Source organism: Gopherus flavomarginatus, chromosome 1, assembly GCF_025201925.1.
Source record: "Gopherus flavomarginatus isolate rGopFla2 chromosome 1, rGopFla2.mat.asm, whole genome shotgun sequence".
Taxonomy (NCBI): Eukaryota; Metazoa; Chordata; order Testudines; family Testudinidae; genus Gopherus; species Gopherus flavomarginatus.
Window position 1 is genome coordinate 170,237,239 of NC_066617.1, and position 26,480 is coordinate 170,263,718.

General features: G+C 38.8%; 1 protein-coding gene across 6 annotated transcripts in view; it reads right to left on the reverse strand.

Annotated features, from left to right (window-relative positions):
* Positions 1-666: 666 nt before the first annotated feature.
* The window catches only part of CBLB (Cbl proto-oncogene B), a 211,671-nt gene continuing 185,857 nt past the window's right edge, over positions 667-26,480 (reverse strand). For 5 of the 6 annotated variants that reach the window (XM_050957210.1, XM_050957208.1, XM_050957209.1 and 2 more), the window contains 6 exons: positions 22,882-23,025; positions 18,420-18,508; positions 18,180-18,311; positions 15,940-16,080; positions 9,977-10,096; positions 667-1,560 (listed from right to left, as the gene is read on the reverse strand). In XM_050957210.1, the coding sequence (XP_050813167.1) occupies positions 1,295-1,560; positions 9,977-10,096; positions 15,940-16,080; positions 18,180-18,311; positions 18,420-18,508; positions 22,882-23,025 (892 nt within the window). In that variant the 3' untranslated portion in view covers positions 667-1,294. The remainder of the gene's footprint in view (positions 1,561-9,976; positions 10,097-15,939; positions 16,081-18,179; positions 18,312-18,419; positions 18,509-22,881; positions 23,026-26,480) is intronic. The other variant, XM_050957211.1, reaches the window with a different exon arrangement.

The window sequence follows — 26,480 nt, forward strand, 5'->3', positions numbered from 1 at the left end:
AATTACTGTGGAAAGTCTGGACTCTTAATCTGAGAGTCCAGCAAGAACAAAAAACAAAGGACTTGATTTAGCTTGCATCAATCTGTGCTTTAAATTAAAAAAAAAAAAAAATCAGATTGAGGTAACACTGTTCCACCCATGGCAAAGAGATCTAAGATGTTTCCATCTATGCAGGGATAGTGAAATTGAGTATGAAACAGTCTAATGCAATAGTGTGAACAGAAAGTTTACTAAAGAGCTTTGTAAAAAGTATTCCTACAGTAGCATTAGGACTTAACAGTGCATCAGAGATTTAAAGTTCCCATGTCAATATGAACTGGTCCCTAAAGCCATGATGAACCAGAGGACAATCACTCAAACAGGAAATTAACTGTCATCCACTTTGCAGAAGATAGGACTGTAATTTACCTGATCATTAACATAATTCAGCAAGATTCCCCATTATTCAGTATGCCTAAGGATACGTAAGGCATGAACAACAGGTGCCCTTGCTATGTAACTTAAGTACATCATCAACATCTGCATTCACATTTTTAAAAGTTGTCATATGTCATGTTCTTAGGTTCATTACTGCATGTGTGTTTTTTTAAACTGGAAACTACATGGATCAAGACCTTGAAGACTACAGGTAACACAATCCATAATAAAAAGAAAAGCTGCCCAACGTCACTGTCAAAATACCTTTAAAAAGGCAGTTCATAGACAAAAAATAATGCATTATACATTCAGTTTTTCCTCTCTCAATAACAAAGCAATCTCAGAAGAAAACACTCAGTAGTGAAGGCCACATACTTTTTTTTTTTTGCATTTGTTTGATAAGTTGAAATGCAAAAACCATTAAAGCCTCTTATAAAAGGAGAAATGGAAATACAGAGCTTCTGGAAAAAAATGATTTAGTTGATGGGGTGGTCAGCATGGAAAATGTGGCAAATGCTACAGCTGAACTGACCACCGTACAAGGGAATCTAAACAGGAACACAGTACAAGTGTCAACTTGCCAACTTGTAAACAAGAAAAAAGCATTTCACAGATTCAAAGTTCAAGGGAAGTAAACTTCTTAAAATAATTTTGTCAGTTCAACCCTGATTTTAAAAGTATGGCTAGCAAAAATACAGAAGCCTCGGCCCATCTATGAGTCTTGATCAGAGCAGCCATCTTCCTCTGATAAACTGCTGGAAACAGACCCTCTTCTAAGGATGACAAGAGAAGAAAACTCTCTCAAATTCTCTCTCCTGCTCTCAGTTCCACACACACACATCCATGGAATTAATCTGCTGCAGGGACTTGCATGCTGCTATAGATTGAGACGTGGGGAGACTGGAGGAGGAAAGCAGGCAAATTCTCTTAAAATACTACGAGCCACATCAACATTATTCTGGGCTATTTCAAGTGCCCTCTTCACTTCTTCAAAAGAAAAGCCCTCTCCCATAAGTTTTGCAATTTTTGCATCCACATTTTCCAAGGAGGTGTCAGAGTTGTATGCTTTTCTGTGATGGATTTCTGGTGCAGTCCTACGAGGAAGTGGTTTAGGGGGTCTGGCTGGTGCTTGTGAACCATCTGCTTAAAAAACACAGAGAGACAATCACTACAAACTGGTTTAAACATGATGTAACAAGGTAGTGCTCGGTAGTTCAGGCCTCAAGTTAAGGGAGAACTCAAAACCAAGTTTTACAAAGTCTATTAAGAGGACTGTTCTAATGAATTCCTTTCTTTAGCTTTGAAATTCTGGTGGAAACTGTATTAGAACATTCGCCAGAAGTGTTCACAACCTAAACAGTGCAGCCTTATGTTAATAATGCAGTAAGAATCTGAAAGTGGAAGTGACTAGTTCAGTGGTTCTCAAAATTTTGTACTGGTGACCTCTTTCACATAGCAAGCTTCTGAGTGTGACCCCCCCTCCTCTTATAAATTAAAAATACTTTTAAATATATTTATCATTATAAATGTAGGAGACAAAGCGGGGTTTGGGGTGGAGGCTGACAAGCTTGTGACCTGCCATGTAATAACCTCATGACCCGCTGAGGGGTTCCCCCCCCGAAATTTGAGAATCCCTGGACTAGTTTATATTTGCATTGTCCAAACTAGGCAAAAAAGTATAAAAACCAACATAAGTGGTAAAAATTAAAACTGAATACCACCAACAAGGATTTAGTTACATTTTTATTCAGGAAGTTGTACAAATCAGTAGACTATGTAAAAGAAGACTCTCACCAAATAAACCTGAAGAGGAGAAACTAGCACTCATTTGTACATCAAGAGCACATATTTCAGTCATTTGTAGTTTATTTCATGCATGTCAAGGGTGCTTGCTACATAGGAAAATCATTATTTCCTCATTCTGTCCCTCAAAAAAATTAATAGTCCAATGAATTTCAGTGGTGAGAAAAAGATCCCTAAATTTTCCTCCCCAAATATCACAGTTCATACATTTCAGATGTTGGTTGAGTATGCTACAGCCTGTATGCAGTGCTTCACGGGAACGTTAACCTTCACAGTTAACATTGCCACTAAGAATCATGATGTGCTGATGCAAAGAGCTAATAGCCACAGCTTCGAATCTTTTCAGAGTCAAGGAGTTAGGACTCGAGTAAACTTAGGACTTTGCCCAAACCTCTTTATCCTTGCTGAGACTACACTAAGAAGCTTAAATACAAGATGGCATACAGCAAAAACGCTTTGAGTGGGAAGTATTTGTTTGTTTTTATTTATTTTTTTTAAGGCTTTCAAACCTTTGAGAAGAATTCTGAAAAGTTCTGACAATAGATAGTGTTCCAATAAGTAATTAGAGAAATAACATTTTCCAGTTATTTATACATTATTTATACTGGTGGCAATAGCATTTTGTTTTTTCCAAATCTTCCAGACATATCGTGTTAATGCAAAGGAGCATAATAATTTCATTATCAAAGTTATACAGCTATTCAATTTTATACAGGGAGAATATCCGGATTGTAATCCCACAGAGCATGTTAAACATTTCCAATGGATCAACCTAGTCATTTATGTAGATCAGGGGTAGGGCAACCTATGGCACGCGTGCCAAAGGCAGCACGCGAGCTGATTTTCAGTGGCACTCACACTGCCTGGGTCCTGACCACCAGTCCGGGGGGCTCTGCATTTTAATTTAATTTTAAATGAAGCCCCTTAAACATTTTAAAAACCTTATTTACTTTACATATGACAATAGTTTAGTTATATATTATAGGCTTATGGAAAGAGACCTTCTAAAAACGTTAAAATATGTTACTGGCAGGCGAAACCTCAAATTAGAGTAAATAAATGAAGACTCGGCACAGCACTTCTGAAAGGTTGCCGACCCTTGGAGTAGATCTTTACAAGATGCATTTCCTGACTCAGTTTTAATGCCAACAAGCTTTTCTGAATGCATCAGTATGGGAATTCTATTGTTAAGTCAGACAAGATCCAGGAAATATTTTTCTAGAAAGATGGTGGGGTTAATATAACAAATAGATCAGAGTAATTTTATTCAGATTTCACATTAAAAGACTGGGTTTAATCTTGTGCTGGAAACATTGCTTATTTTCTACACAACATGCTGATGAGAAAAACAGCAGATAGGATTATTTTGTCTTTATAAAGGACACTGAAGATGAAAAGTGCTATGTAAATGCTAATGATAAAAAGACAACACAAGGCAGGTTTGAGCCTACTAGAGAAAGGGGTGTGAAATACTTGTAGGATCAGGTGATTAGCAATATTTTAGGAAATTTAGTTACCAGTAAGAGAGAGGAATAAGTAAAATCAGGAATTCAAACTTATTTTGCAAAATTCAATTTACAGTATTATTGAAGAATATGGTCCATAATTAAAATGAAAGTACGTACAATATTAGAAATTTACAAGACAAATAATATAACATATGTAAACCTGAGGCTAAAAATATGACTATCAAAGAAATTTTAGAAAAATGATTATGAGGAAAAGTACCAGTATCTAAAGAACAAATAATACAATTGAATTTGATACAGTTTTGGTATGTGTGAGAGAGAGAGAGAATAACTAATACTGGCATCTCCAATCTGAACCCAAACTTGGAGTTTTTTCCTGACTAAAAACTTCATGCTGCCTAAAACCTGCTGAAGCAATCGTGTCATTTAGGCAGACCATTTTAAATTGTTTTTCAAGATTTACAACACATTTTCTTCTCACTCCACCAATGTCTCTATAGCACAGGCCCTTTTAAATCTCCAGCCCTCACTCTCTATGTAATTCAATTCCCTGGTTTTTTTAAATGCTGACACCTCTCTCAATATCTTCATGTCCATATAAAATTTTTGCAGAATATGAGTATCCTGTTAGTATTTTTAAGTTCAGAATCTAAGCTTAAACTGCACTTCCATCAGAGGCATTTAAACAGGCCTTTCTTTCCTGCTGCACACACTGATGCGTCAGCCACCTTGGATTCTTAAAAAAATCTCTAGCTGAATTTTCAGTTAATTGTATATTCGTATATTTCAATTAATTGTTTCAGCCTCTGAGCAGGCAGCCTCAATCACGGACACTTCTGTTTCCATGCTGCCTTCAACCTTGAGGAAACTAACTAATCCAAAAGCAGATAACGCCCTGGGACCAGCTAATTTAATAAATGACTATGGTTCACTAGCAGAAGGTGAGGAGGAGAAAGAGGCCTCCTAGGCTGCTAAGAGGCAGGGATAAATCAGGACTCTTGCTGCCCGGGGAATGATGCCAAATAGCTTCATTTCCCCCTGCAGTGAGCCACCCCCTCTGTTCCCTTCCTGCTTTTTAAACATGTCCCATCAGCTGCTGCTAAGAGTCTGGGAAGCAGCAGGGATAAGCAGCACCATGAAAACATGCCTGCTGGTGGGTGAGAGTGAGGAAGCAGGCTTGTCACGTGAGGGTCTCTGTGGAGTGGAGAAAGGCAGACAAGTCTATTTGGGGTAGAGGAAAAAACACCTTCAAGGGGATGTTAGAGAACCAAGGGGATCTCGCATTTTGAGGAGCTCAGGGAGCCTGAGTGAAGAACTTCAGTGCCTTACTGTAGGATGCTAAGAACGTGTAAATCTTCCTCAGAGCCCTGAAGCCTGGGGCTCTACAAGGCATCACAGTGCTCATGCAGATGCTTGCAGACAAGATGAGTCAGAACTATATTTAAATCAACCTTTAAGTATGTAACAATAGCAAAAATGCACCGAGCCAGATGAATTTTTCCTCTCTCTTTTATAAATAATGTAAAGAGGGCAAAGCATGATTTTACATTTATATTTATTAGCGCACCCCGGAGCAATGTGGACAATGGCATAACAGTGCATTAAAAAGGCCAGATCATAGGCAGGGCTCCGAAAGGCACACAGCTTTGAACCCATTTCGCACAGAGCATACAAGTGCAACGCTAAGGAGAAACAATACATGTATACACAAGGGGACTGAATCTCCATTACCATGCACCTTAGGTATTCATTTACATTTGAGCAAAGTGAGTGCAGAAGTCAGACTGCTCCATTCACTTATACCAGTTGTAGCATGTTACACCCACTTTCCACAGGTGTAACTGACTGCACAAAGGTCCAAGGCAGTGGAAATCGCAGCTGAGCAAGAGAAGTGTGTGTGTGTGTGTGTGTGTGTGTGTGTGTGTGTGTGTTCATTCTAGAATTAGCGATTTCTCCCCTCTCATTATTTTTACCTGAACTCCCTCAGAATTTACACCATCACAATGTTTGTGTTATATATAAATTCTCTGGAACAATGAAAAAGTGGAAATTGAGAGCCATTTTTTAAATTTTCAGTGCTAAATAAATTGCTGTGTTTGGTACTTTGACACCTGTCACTTTGGTATCTAAGACAAAAAACATATACTATATTTCACCATACGTAACCTACTTTCTTGATATTAAAGAATTCTAAAGGGCTGTCATTCAAAATATACCTCATAGTTCTCTTAATAATGAGAGATACATTTGCCTTTACAAGTTAGCAATTAAGCTGAAGGTTCTAGTGAAGCAGGTATTATTCTCATTTTTATAAATATAGACAGCCTGAGGCACAGGGAGGTCAAGTGACAAGGTGTACAGTGAGTGAGTGGCAGTGCTAGGAATAGAATTTGCTCTAATGAGTGGACTACATTCACTTCCTTTCTAACACAGATCCAACAGCAATCTTAAAAGAGGTTTTGAATGAACAACTGCTGGCTATCAGAGATGAATGGTTAAGGAATAACTCAAACACTAAGTTATAGTCTCCATACAAGGTTATCTTTTGGAAACCTGAAGTAAGTTGGATCTGTTCATTCTGAAATTTATTAATTCCATAGGATGGAATTACAACCACTACAAATACAACTTTGTTAAATCATGCTATGCTATATTTGGAAACAGTTGTCATTTAATTCAAATTAAATTGAAAACTTTTATGTACATAGCATGCTGGATTAGTATATTTATAGCATAGGTTAAAGCATATGAATATGTTAGGAGATGGTTATGCAAAACATCTAAGTAATGAAGTATTTACTAAGCAATATCAAGAAAACTATTTGAAATCTTAAACAACAAGCATCTTGCAGTCATTTTGCAGAATTAACAACTTCTCTACATCAGCTTCCTTTGTGGAGGGCTTTAAAATACACCAGTCCCATGAAAAAAAGCATATCCATTAAAAGACTATGCAGAAATGTAAATTACCGTGTGAAAAGCAAGCAAGTCCTTTTTAAGTGAGCTTTAAAGAAAAGCCTTAGAAATAATATAAAATTCACTATCTTCTATTTTGAATGGATGAAGCAACCATTGTGTTTTTATATTGGCAGAGGTAAAATGGTATGCCGCGTTGTTGTAGGCACGTCAATCCCAGGATGTTTGAGAGAGACAAGGTGGGTGAGGTAATATCTTCTTCAGAAGAGCTCTGCGTAAGCTCAAAAGCTTGTCCCACTAGCCAACATAAGTTTGTCCAATAAAAGGTTAAACCTGACCTACCTTGTCTCTCTAATACCTTGAAGATGATTAGCTTGTTTAATATGTATATTAAAACAGCACCTAGAAGCCCTTCAGTCAGAATTAGGGTCTTTCTGCCTAGCAGAATGGGGCAAGAGCCCTGTCCTTAAGATTTTATAAACTAACACACATGCTATAAAACCTATTTTCAATGCTATTTAAATAGTGAGCACCAGCATTCTGTTAGGGGAATTGTAGTCTTGAAAATGCTATCATTTATTTGAGACATCAAATCGAGGTTTTGAACAGTGGTGATCATTAAAAATCCCCCTGACACTTTTCATGCTTAATCCTGCCTGTAATTTCAATTGGAAAGTGTTCTTCACTTCCTGATTTATACTGCAGTATACTGGTGTAACATACTGTTAAAGGAACAGTGTCAACTTTACTGTTTAAAAATCTATCTATCTATCTATCTATCTATCTATCTATCTATCTATCTCACACTTTGGTTGGAAATATCTATCACCTACTGTTGTTGCAAGTAACACCTACAATTGCTAAAACTGACAGACAAGAAAAAAAAATCATGTTTTTCAATTATCAGAGGGGTAGCCGTGTTAGTCTAAAGCAGCAAAGAATCCTGTGGCACCTTATAGACTAACAGACATTTTGGAGCATGAGCTTTCGTGGGTGAATACCCACTTCGTCAGATGCATGCATCAGAACTGGGTATTCACCCACGAAAGCTCATGCTCCAAAATGTCTGTTAGTCTATAAGGTGCCACAGGATTCTTCGATATTTTTCAATGTTTACTTTGTGCATTTCAGAATAATTTAAATACGTACAATTTCACTGTTTGCCCTGAACAGTTTATCATGGCCCAATCCTAACAGCTACATGCACACAACTCAGTGAAACTACTCACATGATTAGCTCAGGGCCTCTGTTAGCCAGTTTCCCCTGATTATATGGGCTTTCATGAAGCAAAAGGAGAGAAAATACATTTGTAAAGAATAGGAAAACTGACTGCAAATAGGCTAAGGACTCAGCGACTGGGGTAATAATGAAACTACTTTTACTTTATTTCTTTTTAACTGACTAGGTTTATAGTTGACAGTGTCTCTTTAAATAGCTGCTGTGCTGTACTGCAAAGGTGAGTACACTAAATTGGTGTATTAAGTGTTTTTTACTATACATAAAAGGATAGACTCAGGACTAGAAGGGACCTTGAGAGGTCATCTAGTCCAGTCTCCTGCACTAATGGCAGGACTATTATTTAGACGCTCCCTGATGGGTGACTGTCTAACCTGCTCTTAAAAATCTTTACTGATGGAGATTCCACAACTTTCCCCTATGCAATTTATTCCAGTGCTTAACCACCCTGACAGCAAGTTTTTCCTAATGTCCAACCTAAACCTCCCTTGCTGCAATTTAAGCCCATTGCTTCTTGTCCTATCCTCAGAGGTTAACAAAAACATTTTTTCACTCTCCTACTTCAACCTTTTATGTACTTGAAAACTGTTAACACGTTCCCCCTCAGTCTTTTCTTCTCCAGACTAAACCAACCAAGTTTTGTCAATCTTCCCTCTCAGGTCACGTTTTCTAGACCTTTAATCATTTTGTTGCTCTTCTCTGGACTTTCTTCAACTTGTCCACATCTTTTCTGAAATGTGGCACCCAGAACTGGACACAATACTCCAGTTAAGTCCTATTAGTGCAGAGTAGAGCAGAAGAATTACTTCTCATGTCTTGCTTGCAACACTCCTGCTACTACATCCCAGAATTATGTTTGCTTTTTTTTGAAACAGTGTTACGCTGTTGACTCATATTTAGCTTTTTGTCCACTATGACCCCAGATCCCTTTTTGCAGTACTCCTTCCTAGGCAGTCATTTCCCATTTTGTATGTGTGCAACTGATTGTTCTTTCCTAAGTGGAGCACTCTGCATTTGCCCTTATTGAATTTCATCTTATTTACTTCAGACCATTTATGCAGTTTGTCCAGATCATTTTGAATTTCAATCCTATCCTCTGAAGTACATGCGCCTCCTCCCAGCTTGGTATTGTCCACAAACTTTTAAGTGTATTCTCTGTGTCATTATCTAAATCACTGATGAAGATATTGAACAGAACCTGCGGGAACCCACTTGATATGCCCTTCCAGCTTGACTGTGAACCACTGATGATTACTCTCTGGGAACAGTTTTTCAACCAGTTATACACCCACCTTATAGTAGCTCCTTCATAATAGCTCCTTATAGACTTTTAGTCTGTCACTGGATTTGTGTGGGGGCAAGGGTCCAGCCATGTGAATCCAATTGCAGGATTGGATCCATTATAACTAGACTGTGAAACACCTGAGGTTCCTTCTGGATCAGAGAAGTTATATATTATGGCCATCTTTTCAATTTGTTACATTATGTTGACTGGGCTGTTACAAACTGGACATGGCATTTTAGTTGCTTTTGGGTTTCCTGTGTATTTTTAAAATGTTTTACGGTGCCCACAGAAGTCACATTGGTACGTATCTGAGAGAACAATATAGAGGTTTAAATTATATTTTGTCCACAGAGCAATATAAGGAGAATAAAATTGGAATCAAGAGGCACAGTGGCCCCTGCATGACTTCTGATCTCTTGTGATCTCCAAAAGAACAGGGAAAATCCTTTATCTTAAAAAAAGAAGAAGAATAAAAAGGGATACCAGAATTCACATAAGCATTTAATGTCTATGGCTAGGATTAAAAGGACTCACCTTTAAAAGGGAAAACAATTTTTCTTTTAGTCTACCCACCCTACAGATCATAGGATGGACAGATTAAAGGATGGACCAGCCACTCTAGGATTTTATGTCCTTTCAAAAGATCCATCTCCATTGTTCCTTTGATGGTTACCTAGCTGTTTTTATGTAGGAAGAGAATTGCCAGCTCTTGTTGTGAATAACAGCAGCCTTTCCAAACAAGCAGGATAGCGATGCATGAGCACTGGCTGATTTCTGCCAGTTTGTCTGAGCCAAGATTACTTGCTTTCTTAGGCTGGTACTTTGTCTAAGCACGGTTTTTCTTCTTACCTGAGATGGATGGAAGCTGATCGTAGTCCTGGGATGTTCTATTAGTTTTGACATTTTCCACTGTTAATCTTCGAGTAGGAGGCAAAGGAATTACACTAGTAGCTGGATCAAAAAAGAGATCTATAAAAACAAAAGGATACTTAAAGTTAAAAACATTTGCAAGGTTCATGCACATGGAGCCAGATTAGAGCTGTATGAACAAGCAGCTTCAGGAGAGAAGGGATTGTGAATGCAAACAGGAGTGTTCCCTTTGACTCACACACACAGTGGGGATGTAACTATGCCTAGCGATAACCAGGGGAGGTGGTTAACTTAAAATAGTCTCCCCTCCCTAACACATATTAAAGAAACTAGTGATAGGAGTAAGCAAGCTTTGTGTCTGTCCTTGCCAGTTACTGAAGACAGATTAAAAAGTCAAAGCAGAAGATTAGAACATTCTCTCTTCTCCATTTTTAGGCCCCTATTGAAGGCACTACTTCAGCAAGTGCTTAACTTTAAGCAATGCTTAAGACCTGTCCTGAACTGGTTGCGTTCCTCAATTGAGTCTTCAATCCATTTACCACAGTGGGTGTAGGGATATGTATGTTTTTTTGTGGTGATCAGGTCCTGGCTGTACACTCACTAGATCTGTTGCATGGCTTGGAAATCACCTGAAGGTTTGTACTGTCACCAATCATAAGGCTTTGGAAATCAGTGTCTAAAGAAATATTCAGAAAAAGAATGAAATATCAATCCACACAAGTATGTGTCTCCGTGTAGTCAAAGGCACTTATAAGATTAATGAACAATGACAGTACAGATCATATCTAATACGTACATATGGAGAATGTTAAGTGACCATAAAATGTACTTTCCAGATTTTATGTAAACATTTATAAGTTATATTAAATTATTATGTTATGTTATTTCCAAATAATTTTACACATAACCTTGTGAATTGCAGATAACATTCGTTTATCAATGGTACTCAATTTTAGAGTAATTTTTGTCCCTGCAATTCACAAGCATGAACCTTTGATTCTTGTAACTTGCAAAGTCACCCATATGCAGTGGCTTATTTGACAAGATGGATGGTGAATTGAACTGTGACAAGAAAAGTACAGAATACTAGCACATTATTCAACACTCAGATCTTGACAGATAGCAGAAAATGTCAGAAAGTATCTCCTGAGTTCATCTAATTATTCTCAGGTACTTGTACTGTAACATATTTGCTTGAAGCTTTTAGTTGAGGGGTATTTTTTTAAATGAGCTAGCCATTTCAGAAGAGTAGTTAAAAGAAACACTTCGTGCATTGTTATGCTTTGCTATTTTTTGCTATGTGTTATAGTAAATCTGCCATATTTCATTACGTGACTGATACAACTCCTCACAATAGCGTGATGTGAACTGAAAAATGTAAACTTGATTTCTAAACGTTTCCGATAATTATTCCCCCCACTTTTTTTTGCTGAGCAAAAGGAATACAGCATTTAGACAAACAGAAAAAGTGCAACAAAACTATTTGTAGCATTAACAGTAGGTAGTGATGTTAGAAGTATTGAAAATACTATTTTACCTGATGGTCTGGCAGACCCTGTTAACTTTTTTGCTGAAGCATGTCTACATCTCTAGAGCCATGTCTCTTTCAATGTGGTATTTCATAGCGACACATTTAAATATCCAAATACATACATGACTTTTGGACTGACCCTTACAGTGATAGTTCATGCCCCAGACAGCTCATAGTCTGTCTTTTTGTTCTGTGTTTGTACAGCGTGTAGCACAACAGGGTCCTAGCCCATGCCTGGGGCCCCTAGGCACTACTGCAAGACAAATAAACGACAACGCAATAATCATCAATGCCAAGATTTTCAAAAACATGTTCTCTTAGGCTCCTAATTCAATATTTAGGCACCTAAATAGACACTGGGTACAACAGGAGCTGTTGTGAGCTCAATCCTTTTGAAAAATCAGGTCAGTTTAAGTGCCTGGATTTAGAAGTTTAATTTTGCTACTTATGTTTGAAAACGTTGGCTCACTAACTACTGTCCCTGGGAGACAAACACCACTACAGATGATCATTCCAAAAACTACTGAACATTTCAAAACCCAGTCCAGGTTGTTAAGTGACAACATCCTTTACATATGACAACAGTAACAAAACCTGAGCCAGAAGTACCTCAACTCACCCGCCTTTGGAGATTCATGCCCTAGGAATGCCTCCCATTGGCAGAGGGGAAGGGGAATCTGGATGGTGCCAAGTTCAAAGCCTGCAGAGGGTAGGGGCGCACAAAATCTCCACGTGACCAGCACGTGTCGGAAGAAGGCTCATGTGCCCCATTTGAAATCCTGCTGCCAGGAGCAGCACTAGTGCATGTGTGAGGTGGCTCTGCCTTCTTCCCTGTGTGCACGTGCGCATGCTGAAGGCAAAGACACGCTGACTCCTAGCACAGCCAGAGGGTGGGTGGGAGAGGGGGTGCATGCGCATGTGTGCGAGAGAGACCGCGTGAGTGTAGAAAGGGAAGTGAGTTCACACAAGGATCTGCTGTTCCTGTGGGAGCTGGACAGCACCAGTTCCTTTGGCCTGGCTGAAAACTTCACTGCCTCCCCTGCCCCACACAGGAGGTGCACACTCCACAGTTTGAAAACTAATGACTTAAGCACTTAAATGTAAGAAATGAATAGTTAAGGACATAATAAACCTTACTCTGTCAACATAATGAACAAGTGATTGTAAGGGAATACACATTTAACACAACACAACCACCTCAATTCTGAACCATGGATTCTTATTGTGTATTCTATTTTATCATCTTGATTTCGGAATTTAACTATTTTCTTTTAAGCGATGTAATTAAGTGGGAAATATCCAAATTTAAGGTGTCAAATTATGGTAGAATTTTTCAGTAAAGTATTTCTATAATTGCTCTTCCTGGAGAATAATGTTGAGTCTGTAATGTAATTTAAAAGGAAAAGTACATAAGATTGTTGATTTATGGTAAAAATTATGCACTTACATCGACATGCAGTGGAGGCAGATCAATGTGTATTATTAACATGTTTCTTTTTCAAACAGATTTTTCACTGCGTTTATATTTGGGGATTACTGGTAAAAGAACAGTATTCTGAATCAGAGCTAAGGGCGTGGGGTTGTGTTAAAAATAAAATAAAGTTTAATTAATTATCTATCTTGGCAGAATGGCAGATATGGGGTCTTAATTTGTGAGCCTATTAGACAAGAGAGGGACAACCAAAAACCTCTCTGCCAGGTAAGCAAACCATCTTTTGGGATCATTTCTGCTACCCATAGCGTCACTGCTAACACTGGTCTACAATTTTTGAGAAGTCGTCTGCTTCAGAGATAAAATGTGATATTTATTATGTATTTTGATGTGCTGAATTCAAATATGACAATTAAAACAACTGATTGGCTACTGTTTCTAAGATATTTAAGTTTTTACATTTTATCTCTATGTATATTGTGTAGATAGTAGAGTTTTAATCATAAATTGTAAACCTAGGTCTTTTCATGTGTTTATGGTTGCTTTACATGATAATATTTCACTTGTCCTGTTTATGTAACACTTTAAATATCAGCAAAAGGGTTATATAAATAAAATGTATTATGAAACAAAAGGCAAAAAACTATTATGTACATAGTTTAGTCCTATTCAGCGTCTACTTGGTGTTTCTTGGCTTGTCTCTTGTATTCATTAAATGGAGCATCTCTTGTCACTGTCCAGCAATAGTCTGCAAGCATTGATGGGCTCCATTTGCCCTGATAGCCTGCCAGGAGATTCCACTGCTGTAGTCTGGAGCCCAACAGCTCTGCCTTACTCTTGGGTAGTTCCAAATCCCTGACAAGGTCATTCAGTTCACTTGTGTTATGAGGTGTGGTTCAGAGGAGGAGGATGGGAGAAAATATGGGTCCTGTGACATTGGTGGTTGAGGACCAGAAGTTTCCTCCTCTTCCTCGTCTGACTCAAGTGAGAATGATTCTGGTGCATCAGGAACCGGCAGTCCTTCTCCGTGGGGTACTGGGCATATAGCTGATGGAATGTTTGGATAATGCACAGTCCACTTTTACTTCTTTGACACATCTTTCCCAACTGGAGGCACCATGCAGAAGTAACAATTGCTGGTATGACCTGTTGGATCTCTCCAAATCATTGGCACTGCAAAAGGCATAGATTTCCTTTTCCTGTTCAACCACTGGCGAAGATTTGTTGCACAAGTGTTGCAGCATAACATGTGCGGGGCCCACCTCTTGTCCTGATCTCCAATTTTGCAGCCAAAATAAAGGTGATTGGCTTTCTTAACCATAGTGGTTATACTGCGCTTTTGTGATGCAAAAGTCACTTCACCACAAACATAGCAGAAATTATCTGCACTGTTCACATAACTCCGAGGCATCTCTGCTCACTTTGGCTAAACAGAAATGTGTCCCTTTGCAAAATCAAACACTGACAAATGAGAGCACGACACTGTATGATTTCTAGAGCTGATATAGGGCAATTTGTTCAGCAGAGTGATGTAAGCTTCGTTATGATTGCATCATCCATGACTTCTAGGAATAACATGATGCAATTCATATCATGTATGACGCAATACCAGCTTCAGATTGCATCATCCATTGTTTTGCCTAAAAAGCAAGTACTGTCCAAACCCAGTCATAGATTTATTCATAGATCCAGTCAAAGATGTATTTTAGTCATTTCTAGTTTAAATTGAGATCCCTTCCCTTTATAACTCACTTATCCTCCACCATTCCCAAGTCAAGGGTCGTATATACTGACCCAATAGCATATCTTGAAAACTAGAGCCAATCAATAATTTTAAGCATCATTTTCGTTCTCAGTGCCCCTGAATTAGTAAAGTTGGACTACGTTTATTTCAGAAGCATTTTGGCTGTAGAGCAGTGTAATTTGTCTGGAGCCTCAGCCAGCTTGCTCTCAATCTAACAACCAATGTCATCAATGCCCTGGGAAAGCAAAGACTACATTCCAGCAGGGTGTGATGAAAACAAGACAGAACTGCCTGTCAACTGGACACTGCTGACACCACTGCCCAAAATGCCTTACGGTATCCCTCAGGAGCTTCACATACCTGCTGAAAGAAGAGACGCGACAATACAGAGCCTTGCAGATCACCACAAAACAGAGTCCTTAGGATAGGTAGATAATTGGCCAAAAAATCCTCTGAAACCTCCCAAAGAAGAAAGAAGGGGACCCCTCAACAGCTATAGTATGTATCCCAGCCCACAAGTCCACAATCATTTTGGGACTAATCTATATCAGAGGCAGCAAACAGAACCAACTTAATCAGCATGGAGCCCTAACCACTGTACATTAACAGGAGGAAACCAATCAAGACAGTAGCACAGTTTCTGTGCCATATGCAGGCTGAAATCTGGACTGAAAGAAATAAACAGTGATTTGGGGATATGAATTTAATGAACAAAAATGGGATGAACTGCAGTTCCCTGCAATCAGGGAGGTTTACAATTTATATGGTTTAGAAGTAAGATTTGACAGCGACAGTTCTATCAAACATAAGTTGTTGTTCTTTGCCCTTCTTTTCTGGTGTTGTCCCCAGCCAAAAAGACGACTGAAGTGTATACTATATAGTCTTATAGAAATTAATACTCTGTGGTGATAAGACAAATGATGCACACTGGCAAAAAAAAACTTGACACTTCAAAATAACTGTTCCTATTAGAAAAATGTTTTTTACCAAAATGTCATGTCTAGTACGAAAATATTGATTTTATCCATTACATGAGGAAAAGAAAAGTAGAGATTATTTTATATTCTCTGAGAGGTTTCATCTCTATAGTTTTAAAAACTAACCTCTCCAGTTTCTAGACAGTTAGCTATGGGCAAAGGTATTTCTAACAGGCAATCACAACTTTTATCAGCTGATATAAGCTTCTGCTGTAAATGAAAATACATTAAAAACTTGGTTTGCTTGCCGACTCTTACCCGAAGGAGGAAGGAACAGTTCATGTCCTGAAGAGGGTCTGCTTCCTGAGCCCAGAGGTTTGGAATGCTCAGTGAGGCTGTGCCGAGCAGGAGGTGGAGGTGGAGGAAGTGATGGTGGGGAGTTGTCAAATGAATCTTCTCCTGCATTTAAAGAGCAAAACTTCATTAAGAATAGTACAGAGTGAAGCTTAAAATTGATTTTCCATGGCTGCTAACAGAGGCTCTTACTCCTAGGGTTTTCCAGAAGTTCAGTGACTCCAATAATGAAATTGTAAGACTGGCTCTTATTAAGCACAACTGAATGCTTTAAAACATGCTGTGAATGACCTTTTAGTATATATATATATATTTTTTTTTAAGGTTTACTCTAGGTTATAAAATAATCAGCATGTTGGTGGCCAGTCTGCAGATGTTGCACCCAAGTGAAATAAAAGAGCACATTGAAAATTACTGTAGGATGATAGCTATGTTACCAGTAACTCAGTGAACTAAAATAAATAAATAAAATGTGCTGACCATGCTGGATTTGATGTATACTGTGTATCACCTTATACAAGGATAAGCAGATCTGGCCTAAGAGGCCAAGAAGTGCAGTCCTGGGGATTCGTGGGAGAACTCACCCTCTGCATTATGTGAGAGGAGCAGGCAGGTGTAAGTTCAGGGCTATCAAAGGGTGCAATTCCCACCCTCCCCCTTCTGCTGCTCTCTGCACTCTCTGTTACTGCACTATGAAATTGGAGTGTGAGCTAAGACATCTTATAATGCATAGTGGGTTAGCATACTGAAATCCAAGAGTGAAAGCAATCAGACCAAAAAAAATGGGTGGCATGCATAGTGGAGCCAACACTTCACAACTGAGCTCTGGGTACACTATATAACAGAGGTGGGCAAACTACAGCTTGCAGGCCACATCCGGCCCATGGGACCATTTTGTCCAGCCCCTGAGCTCCTGGTCCAGGAAGCTAGCCTCTGGCCCCGCCCCTGCTGTCCTCCCTCCCCCTGCAGCCTCAGCTCACTGCGCCATAGGCTGCGAGGGCTGAGAGCTCCTGGGGTAATGCAGCTGCAGAGTATGGACTGACCCAGTGCTCTGTGCTGTGCGGAGCGTGGCTGTCTCCAGCCAGCGCAGTAAGGAGGTAGGAAAGGGGGGGTTGGACAGAGGGCAAGGGAGTTCAGGGGGTACTCAGGGACCAGGGGTGTGGACGGTCGGGGATTGGGGGGGGGAGAGTCAGGAAGGAGAGGGAGGTTGGATGGGGTGGCGGCAGGCAGTTAGGGGCAGGAGGTCCGGGGGCGATGGATGGGACAGGAATCCTAAGGGGCATCAGGGGACGAGAAGCGGAGGGTGTCAGATAGGGGGTGGGGACCGGGCCATGCCTGGCTGTTTTGGGAGGCACAGGCTCCCCTAACCAGCCCTCCATACAATTTCTGAAACCCAGTGTGGCCCTCAAACCAAAATAGTTTGCCTGCACCTGCTACAGAAGATGGCAGAGGGAAAGCATAAGACCCCCAGCGTGGCTGAGAGGGTGGCTTGGTTGGTGTCTGCTGAACAGGTGTAGCTGAGGGGTTCCAGGAGAGGGAACTGGGGAGGACTAGGATTGGGAATCGCAACGTTTGATGATTCTGGGCACTGATCGTACTCTGTTTTAGACCTTAATCTCTTGAGGTAAAGGAAACAAACTCTAGATTTATTATCTCCAGTGGTGCTATTAGTCACTCCTTTTTATATGATAAAATGAAAACTCAAATTAGCACACAAAACGTCAGCCCCTACCCCAAATTTAGAGAACTTGAAATTTGACTAATTCCAATATTAAGTGACTAAAATCTGATTTTTAGAGTAAAAGGTTTCTCTATTGTTTACCATCAGAAGATGAATTTAAACTGCCGCTGCATCCGTTTCTGGCATGACTCTAAATCCTGACACAGCCATGGTAAACTTTCCCATTTTGCAGGGAATGGGTGTAGCACCTTCTATGATGGGATCAGTCTTCACCAACTGACTAATGTTGGGATTTGGATGTTAATGTGTAAAGATGAAAGAGCTCAGTGCCTGGACTGAGATAGGCACTGACTGCAGATCACTGCATAATTACACTCGTTTTCTTCAAATAATCTAGCTCACATCATTTGAAACTCTTAATAAAACCTATGAGTTTATTTTATTTTGTTTTGCAGTAAGCATGGTATTTGGTTGATTTTAACTAAGTTAACCATTAAAGATTTAACAGCAAAAGGTCTGCTACCTAAAGGGGGCACCAGAAGATCATAATCGGAAGGAGTCCTGTTGAGCAAAGAGCTGTGTTTTGGGTTGTCTCTGGTAGGAGGCCGTGCAGGTGGTAAAGATACTGGAGCAGTGGATGCATCAAAGGCATCTCCTGAGTAACACAGAAACAACAAGAAGTGAATGCTTTCTTATGGCACCTCTAATTGTGTCAGACTGGTTGGCTTCTTCTAGAGTTACAAACAAATAAATAAAAACACACCTAACTCTGGGGTTTTGGATTTCTTCATCTCTGAAGCAGCATTGTGTGTTCCATTCATTATACCAGCACACTGACCATTCTCGCACACCCTTAAAGCAGAGATCAAAGGAAGAAGTCAACCAACCACCTGAGTTTTCATCCCACAAATCACAAAATGAATACTATAGCACTACATAGATTACATCAAAACAAATGGAGGAATACAAGTTATAACAACTTTTTAAGCACTCATATAATGTTTTTCACTTTCAAAGCATATTACACAGCAATAGATTAATCCTTACAACAGCCTTCTGTGAAATTATACTATTCTGCTGCTGGGGAAACTGAGGCACAGAAATTAAGTAATTTATGCAAGTCTCCATTGCAAAATAGTGGAAGAGCTGGGATTAGACTTTAGGAATCCCTGGCTCTCAACCCAAAGCTCAGTCTACTAGCATATACTACTTCTCCATATTGTAAAGTTACATACGTAAACTCGTCCTTATTTTATTACTGAAATCGAACAGTAAATACACTGGAAATAAAACCCTTTAAACAAGAACAAACCCACGGAAATAACGCATGTCCTTAATATTCCTAGTCAAACACTTAAAATAAAAGAATTAACTCTGTCCAAAACAATTTAGCGAGTCTCCATCAGATCCACTGATGTCAAAAAAGTGGTGTATTGTTTTGTCTTTTATGTTCAGTTTTATCCTTGCCTCCAAAGGGAAACAAATTGTTCTGTAAAAAGAAGCGTAAGTCTCAAATTGGTTGCTAAAACTTCCCAGAACTAGCAATCCTGGTGATTCAGGCAGTAAAGTAAAAAGCTATGGAAAATCCTGGCATAAAAATACAAATTATCCTTAGTAGATAATATGATAACTCTGCTAAAAGGCTCAGGATACTAAGAGGACACTAAAATCACCCAATAGTGAATTATGTGCTATTTGAACAAGTGTTAAAAACCAACAGGGAAATGGAGGCACCTCAACTATATGACAAGAATTGCGAAGTTTGTATAGGCAGGAATGGTCAAAATAAGCTTCTTCAGTTAGGGGAAGGCTAGGTCACATTACATACACCATTCTCACAAATCATTGACCCTTTCAAGCTAGAGAGATCTAGAGTTTCACCATTAGCAGGAATGTAAATAAATCTATACGTGCTGGTCATATGGAAGGGATGGATGAATAAAGCATGTGCAATTATTTAAAGCATATAAACAGGAAAGAGGAAATGGAATTGTGTGTGGTCCCAGGAGCTATAAATAAGAATAATTAAATGAAAATAAACAATAATTATGTATCTGAAGAAAAACCTTCCTATTGGTGAGACCTATTACATTGTAGAACAGTCTTCCAATGGAAGTGGAGAAAGAAACATTGCTTAAGTCCCTTGAAGCTAGACTGATTAAGTCACTTGAAAATATACTGTACGGAATAATTCATCCTTGGCTCCTTATCGAGGAGGAAAGACGACTTTCCACAGACAACTGAGTGCCCTAATACAATTCCCTGCCAACGAGGAGGTCTTCAGTGTGACCTGGCCATAACAGTATATCTTTTGCACTAGAAATACAAGGTAAGCAAGTATTAAACACCCCACATCCTACATCTCAGGTACTTTTTTCCTCTTTAAGGAAATACTTTTTGGAGAAATATTGTAAACAGAATGATTCAATTGTGTTACATTAGTAGGGGCCTAATTAGACTGTTATACTGAGGCACTCGTGTTTTCTCTCCTTTCCTTTCCACAACACAGACAAATCTGGCAAGAAGATAAAAAGTCAGCTACAAAACAAATCAATTGACTAAGAATCTAGCCAGAAAACCACAATGCAATCAATTTGGTATATTATAGTATGACTTTTGGAAGAGTACTATAATACTAGTACAGGGGCACAAAGTCTTAAATTAAACATGTATTCAAAAAGCGGAGAATGGGATGCTGGAATTCAATAGCCACAGAACTACATGACATCCACAATAACAACTGATGTCTCTCTCTCCTTTAAGGTATCTGGGCTCAATCCAGAATTTTAAGATTATTTTGGCCCTTTACGAAGTCCTGATTACAGCTAGAAAACTAGGCACTCTCATGAGGCAGCCAGCCACAGTGTAAAATCTCAATTTAACTTCAAAATGGATGGGCCAATAGGCATACCCATGCTTACCAAACATTTGTGATGTGTTTTGAAGGTGATAACGGGAATTTGGTATGACTCCACAAAAAGTTACAAACTCTTTCAGCAAGTAAAATGTATACTAGTTACACAGCTGAATGAATTCACTTATTTATGAAAAACGCATTGAAAAAGCTCCTAATGGAGCTTACTGAAAAACAAGAGGTGAGAAGGGGTGCCTTTTTTTTTTTTAATGAAAACAAAAAAAGTCATTTAACTTTTTTCTAATTTTTGTGAAAAAAATGAAATGTTCAGACACTGAAAAACAAAGATTTCAGATTTTGTGTTTTCAACAGCAACAAAAATTAAAGGAAGAGCGATTTTCCACAAAAATTGTCATATCTACAAAATAAGTCCTTTTATGTCAAAAAACCTTTTTTGAATGAAAAATATTGCCTAGCTCCAATTCCTAAGTATGTGCTGCTGGTCGGAATCAATGTTGTTTGTGAAATGTATAATTCTGAATGTTTACACTTCAGTGCTGACATTAGCTAACAGCAGAAAGTTAATGTAACATTTGGAATATTTATATAAATTCATTCAACAGGTCATTTCCATACTTTCTTAAGTGTCATAGGTTTATATTTTAGGCCTCACTTTCTTGTTATATATGTAATTTGCACAAGAGTTATTACATGAAATCATTGCGGCAACTTTAACTATCAATTAAGGACGTTTTCTGTGTGGGATGTCCTGGATTAGCACTAGGCTAGTACTGAGAGTCCAAGGGACCCATGACCTGCTAAAGGTAAGCTCTTTTATGGATCAACCAAGCTAAAAATAAATGGCCAGATGGAATGGTGGGAAAGTCAGCTTTGAAATGTATAACTGTGATGGTTTGCAAAATAATGAACATGATTCTCAGTCCCACTCCACTCCTTTTGTGCCACACAGGAGATACCAAGGGAATGGAAACTTCCTGTAATTCTCTATCTGGGGACTTCCTCTAGTGTAGGAGTCCTAAGCAGCTGTAGAGCCAATGGAGTTTATTCCTACGCAGCACTCTTCTTCTTTCCTGCATGTTCATGGTTCATCCATTCTTCCTCCATTCATATCGGCAACTCATCTCTCTACTGCATGGCTGACTTGGTGGAAAGGTTCCCAAGTGGGACAAACAAAATCAAACCCCTGATAAATAGGCCCATACATGTAAAGTCTTAAAATCCTGTCTGTCCCATAAAGTCAATTCTATGCAGTAACATTGAATGTCTATTAAAAAAATCAAAACATCTTTCCCCAGAAGAATAGGTGGGAGTTTAAGGGTACATGACTAGAAAACACTCAAAGACCAGTGGAACATTCACATCTATGCACAGAAGGTCATGTCTGCATTTCTGTTAACAACAATAGACTATATTTCCAGGAATTTATAACTTCAACAGATGAAGTAGTCAGAACGTGACCTTTTTACCACACTGGGCTAAATCTCTTTTATTAAACATGTAAAATCAGATCTTAACTGGTTAAGTCTGGAATGAGGAGAAAGTTGAGTTTTATTGCAATGACATCACATTCTGAAAGAAAAAAAGTCCGAACGTATCAATGAATTTTAGGCTGCAGAAGAGTCTGAACTTAGTAGATCAATAACTGATTTTAAGATAGTACTTTTGACCTATAAGACTACTAGTAATTGGTCCCTTCTGATATTTCAGCCTCTCTCCTGATTATTATCTTCATTCCGCATACTCAGATTAGCCGTATGAGTTAGGGACCAAGAGGTTCGTCAAGAGCCACACAGCCTTCATTTGCAATTTCTCTAGACTCCAATCTACTTGCCACAACCCATTAATGGTTCAGAGATTGTGAGAGTTCGGGGATATTATTTTAAGGTATATTTAAAGTGCAAGAGAGATATTAAGACTGAATGAAAAATGTTTTCTCCCTGTGAAACACACAGGAAGGTCTTCTTTAAATTTTTAGAATCCATTTCACAGAAGTTGCTATAATACTGGTACATAGGAGACAAGGGGAGTGCGAAACAGTGGGAAGTACTGCTGTATTTTGATAGTCGCCGTGTATTGATTCAACTGCGTTCTGCATTTTGTTACTTAAATTCTGAACCACAGAGATACAACTATGCTGAACCACAGAGCTTTATGGCTTCTATTCTCCTTCAACTCCACCAGGGGAATAAAAGGGCATGAATAACCCAAGCATGAAAAGATTAGATATTCAGAAGGCAAGCAGCTTCACCATGATTATAACCAACTAGATTTTAGAAAACCTGTCAAAAGTTCATTCTAAAATGATTTTTTTCTCCTCTCCAAAGCAGTGCAATGCTGTAAACTACCTTACCTAATATGAGGTTTTATGTTATGACAGTGAGGTGGTTGGGAGCTCAGGGATACAGGATGGGATGAAGGAATCTTGTACTCATCATCATCTTCTACATGATCCCTCGATTTCTCAGCAAGGGAATTTGTTACAGGAACGACACATCTAAGAGAGGGTGAAAGAAACCCATGCCCAGCGTCAGTTTAACTGTTGAAGAACCATGCTTCATCCAACACTAAAGAAAACAATTTATCATAAATGTCACCAGTTTATAATAACTGTAACACAGAGAGAGATCCTGTTAGACTAAACAAAATTATGAGATTGTTTTTCCCTCCTCATATTATCCATTCTTAAAACTGCCCAGCGGAGCAGGCGGTAAACCTTGGACAGCCAGAGAGCTACTTTGTCATCAAATGGAGTCGCATAGAGACATGCAGAATTAAATAGATTTAGAACAGAAAACATCCATGTAAGAAGCTTAACCTGATTATATTTATCAAAGAAGCTAAATGAAGGTTACAGTAAGGCAACAGTATTTTGAAGGGCTCAATGAGAGAGCTGACATTCACAGTATGCCACCAGTTTTGTGAAGTCTGATTCTAGCAATGTCACTGCCCGTCACATGTTTGTCTGTGTTTTTCAGATTTAGTTTTTGAATTGTCATTTTATCTTCCCAGACAACTGCCCTCATTGTTACTAGGATGTGGTGCATTCTAGTATGTCTATGAAGATGTCATTTGTAGTTGAGGAGCTACCGGTTGGAAATCAGTGCTGGTGTGTGGCCTGACTTACAAGATCTGGCTGCAGATCCAAACTTCCCCAGAATTCAGGTTTTGATTCAGGCCTTACTCGCTATTGAAGCAATAAAGAGATCTGCTTTTTCTCATCAGACTGAATGAATGCTACACTGGAGTTAACAATAAAAATACAGGCACTTCTAGGACCCTGTCCCTTTCATCTTTCACCCCCCTATTCTGATGCAGAGGGCCCCGACCCCAGCAAACCCAATGTAGTCATGATGAATTGTGGAGGAGAAGCACAGAAGTACTTTCTGGGGAGTTCACACTGCTTGTACTTGGCAAAGCTCAGCCCAATGGAATCTCCTTTTACACTCATGTGGATGGGACTGGATCGGGCAGGAATAAGCAGGAACACTGGCAGTGAGTCAGTAGTCACACAAATCCAACAAGTCCCCTGCTAAAGGAAGAGGGATAAACACAAACAAAGCAATCACTATTGCAGTGCTGGAGGTTGCAAGAGCAGTTAAATATTACTAATACATAGCTTGGGAAAGAGGTTTCCTTCCATATAGTCAGTCCCATGTCCTTCTACCTGGCCTTGGTAACAAGTATCCGACTGGCTTTAAAAATACAAAAACAGAAAAAAGTACTCTACTCAAAAACTGAGTATACACAAAATGTAATTCCTCGGCTAGCAGCAACACATGGAAAATGAGACTATGGAAAGAGAAAATCTTTACAAATAAGGCTGCTATTCTGTCCTTTGTTCTTCGTGAGTGATGACTAGATACGTTCCATCTCTAGCGAACAACAGTTTTTTTGGGTCTCTGCTCCTTACTGTAAACCTATGTTTATAATGATTACATTACACATCTAATAAAAGAAATTCACAAAACACCCCGAGTAGGAAATGGTAAAGCTTTACTATGGTTGTCATTTACTTCCAACATTAAATGAAACTGTCATGGACAATGCTTGAGTCTTAAACTAATGGAATCATAATAGTAAGGAATGAACTGCCTTAAAATAATCTGGATATCAGCTTATGAAATATCATGCAGTCAATAATGGGTGTACTGCTCATTCTGAAAAGGTGCACAATTAATTTAAGAGACCTAGAACAAATGTACGTATGTTCCTGACCATTTCTATGCACTGTATCACTACACGGTCTATAAAATCTCAAATCTATTGACATTAAAGCCACACTGCAAGGCACATATGTTTAATGGGGTACTGCAGGAGAGCTGAGAGTCAGACAGACTTACATTTGAAAGGGGAGTGGGCTTCATTTCTAGTCCTCTGGCCCAGCTGATTTTGTTATGGGAACAGAGCTGAACTGAACCCCCTATCAAGCCATGCCAGTCTTCCTGTTTTCACCAAAAAAACCCAAACTCAATCCCCACCAAAAACAAACAAAAAGCATTGAAACATCTGGCACATAGTGCACTTCTACTTGATGGAAAGTGCACATTTATACTACGTAGTGCCACATGACTACCAAACTCCAGATGCTACTTTAAAAGGGTAAGTGTGGTCACTATAGATCTAGCAGGTCATGAGTCTGCAAAAGCAGAGAGAAAGCAAAACGACTGCTGCACTAGAGTGATGTATGTGCTGCATTTGCTAAATATATTCGAAGTCTGGAGCTTCTTAGTTCTCAGATATTCTTTCCTGCAATCGTTAATATACTTTTGACTATAAAAAACAAGCTGTGAATGGCAGGAATCCAATTTATTTTGTGAACACAGTAACCGAGGGCAGATCTCTACTGAAAAACAGAATAAGATTTATGGAACTAAGCTCTATAGCTTCTGTACTGTAGTTTTCAACCACCTTCTGTAGAGGGAGCAAAAGGCCTTTTTTAAACATAGCAGTTCAGGCTAAAATGGCTTTTTCCGATCTTTGATTTCATATTCCTAGTTAAAATTGACAAGATCTTTGTGTCACTGCCCTGAGCTCACCACATAAGGGATGGAAAAATATAACAGAAGGATGAGGATAGGTCAGAATCCATACAGAGGAAGTTCAAAGATCTGCACAAGCGGACTTCTCTCAGATTTGTAGATCAGTAGGTACTGCTACCTTGAAGCCCAAGTTCCTCTGAAGACTATTTTATATTTGTTAACCTTTAAAACCACTCTAAGTCAAAAACTCTTGCAACACCATAGTTTGAAAAAAAGATGTCCAATGCTGAACAGTACAGAAATAGTTTGCTATTCTTTGTTTTATGAAATCATATTGGACTTCTGGTATATATGCCACGTACTATAAATTAACCGAGAATACTATAGAAAGAACAGAAGGCTATTCTTGAAAAAAAAAAAAACCTGACTGTTACTAAGCCTTCATTATTCTATTAGCATAATGCTATTCTAATGAGATAGGAATACAGAACCAAAGCAGGGAGATATTTCTATGGAATTTTTAATTGTTAGATAAAAATTATTTTGTGTTTCACAAACAGATTCTTGTGCTCAGAGTTGGATTTTATAATATGGATATCTACTACCGACTTATTTGAAGTTATCCAAAATATATCTATTTGACACTTTAGGAGAGGCTTTGATTGCTTCCTTCAGGTGTAGTTCTAGACATTGTTCAGAGATTTAATTACAAAACTGCTTATATCAGATGTACAGTCCATTATAACCTGTGATATGAAGTACGTAGTGCCTATATTTGGAAAGGTTATTTCTAAAATTTATTTTTGATATTTACATTTTGTTAAGATTACTACTACTTTGAAAGTTCTGGAAGGATTTGTTTAGAGGTAAAGAGAAGCAAAGGATTAAACAACAAAACCCACTGAAGTAATCTTTAGTCCGACCCCTCCTCCCACCCCCATTTGGCAATGTTTGTCATTTGAAAGGTTGA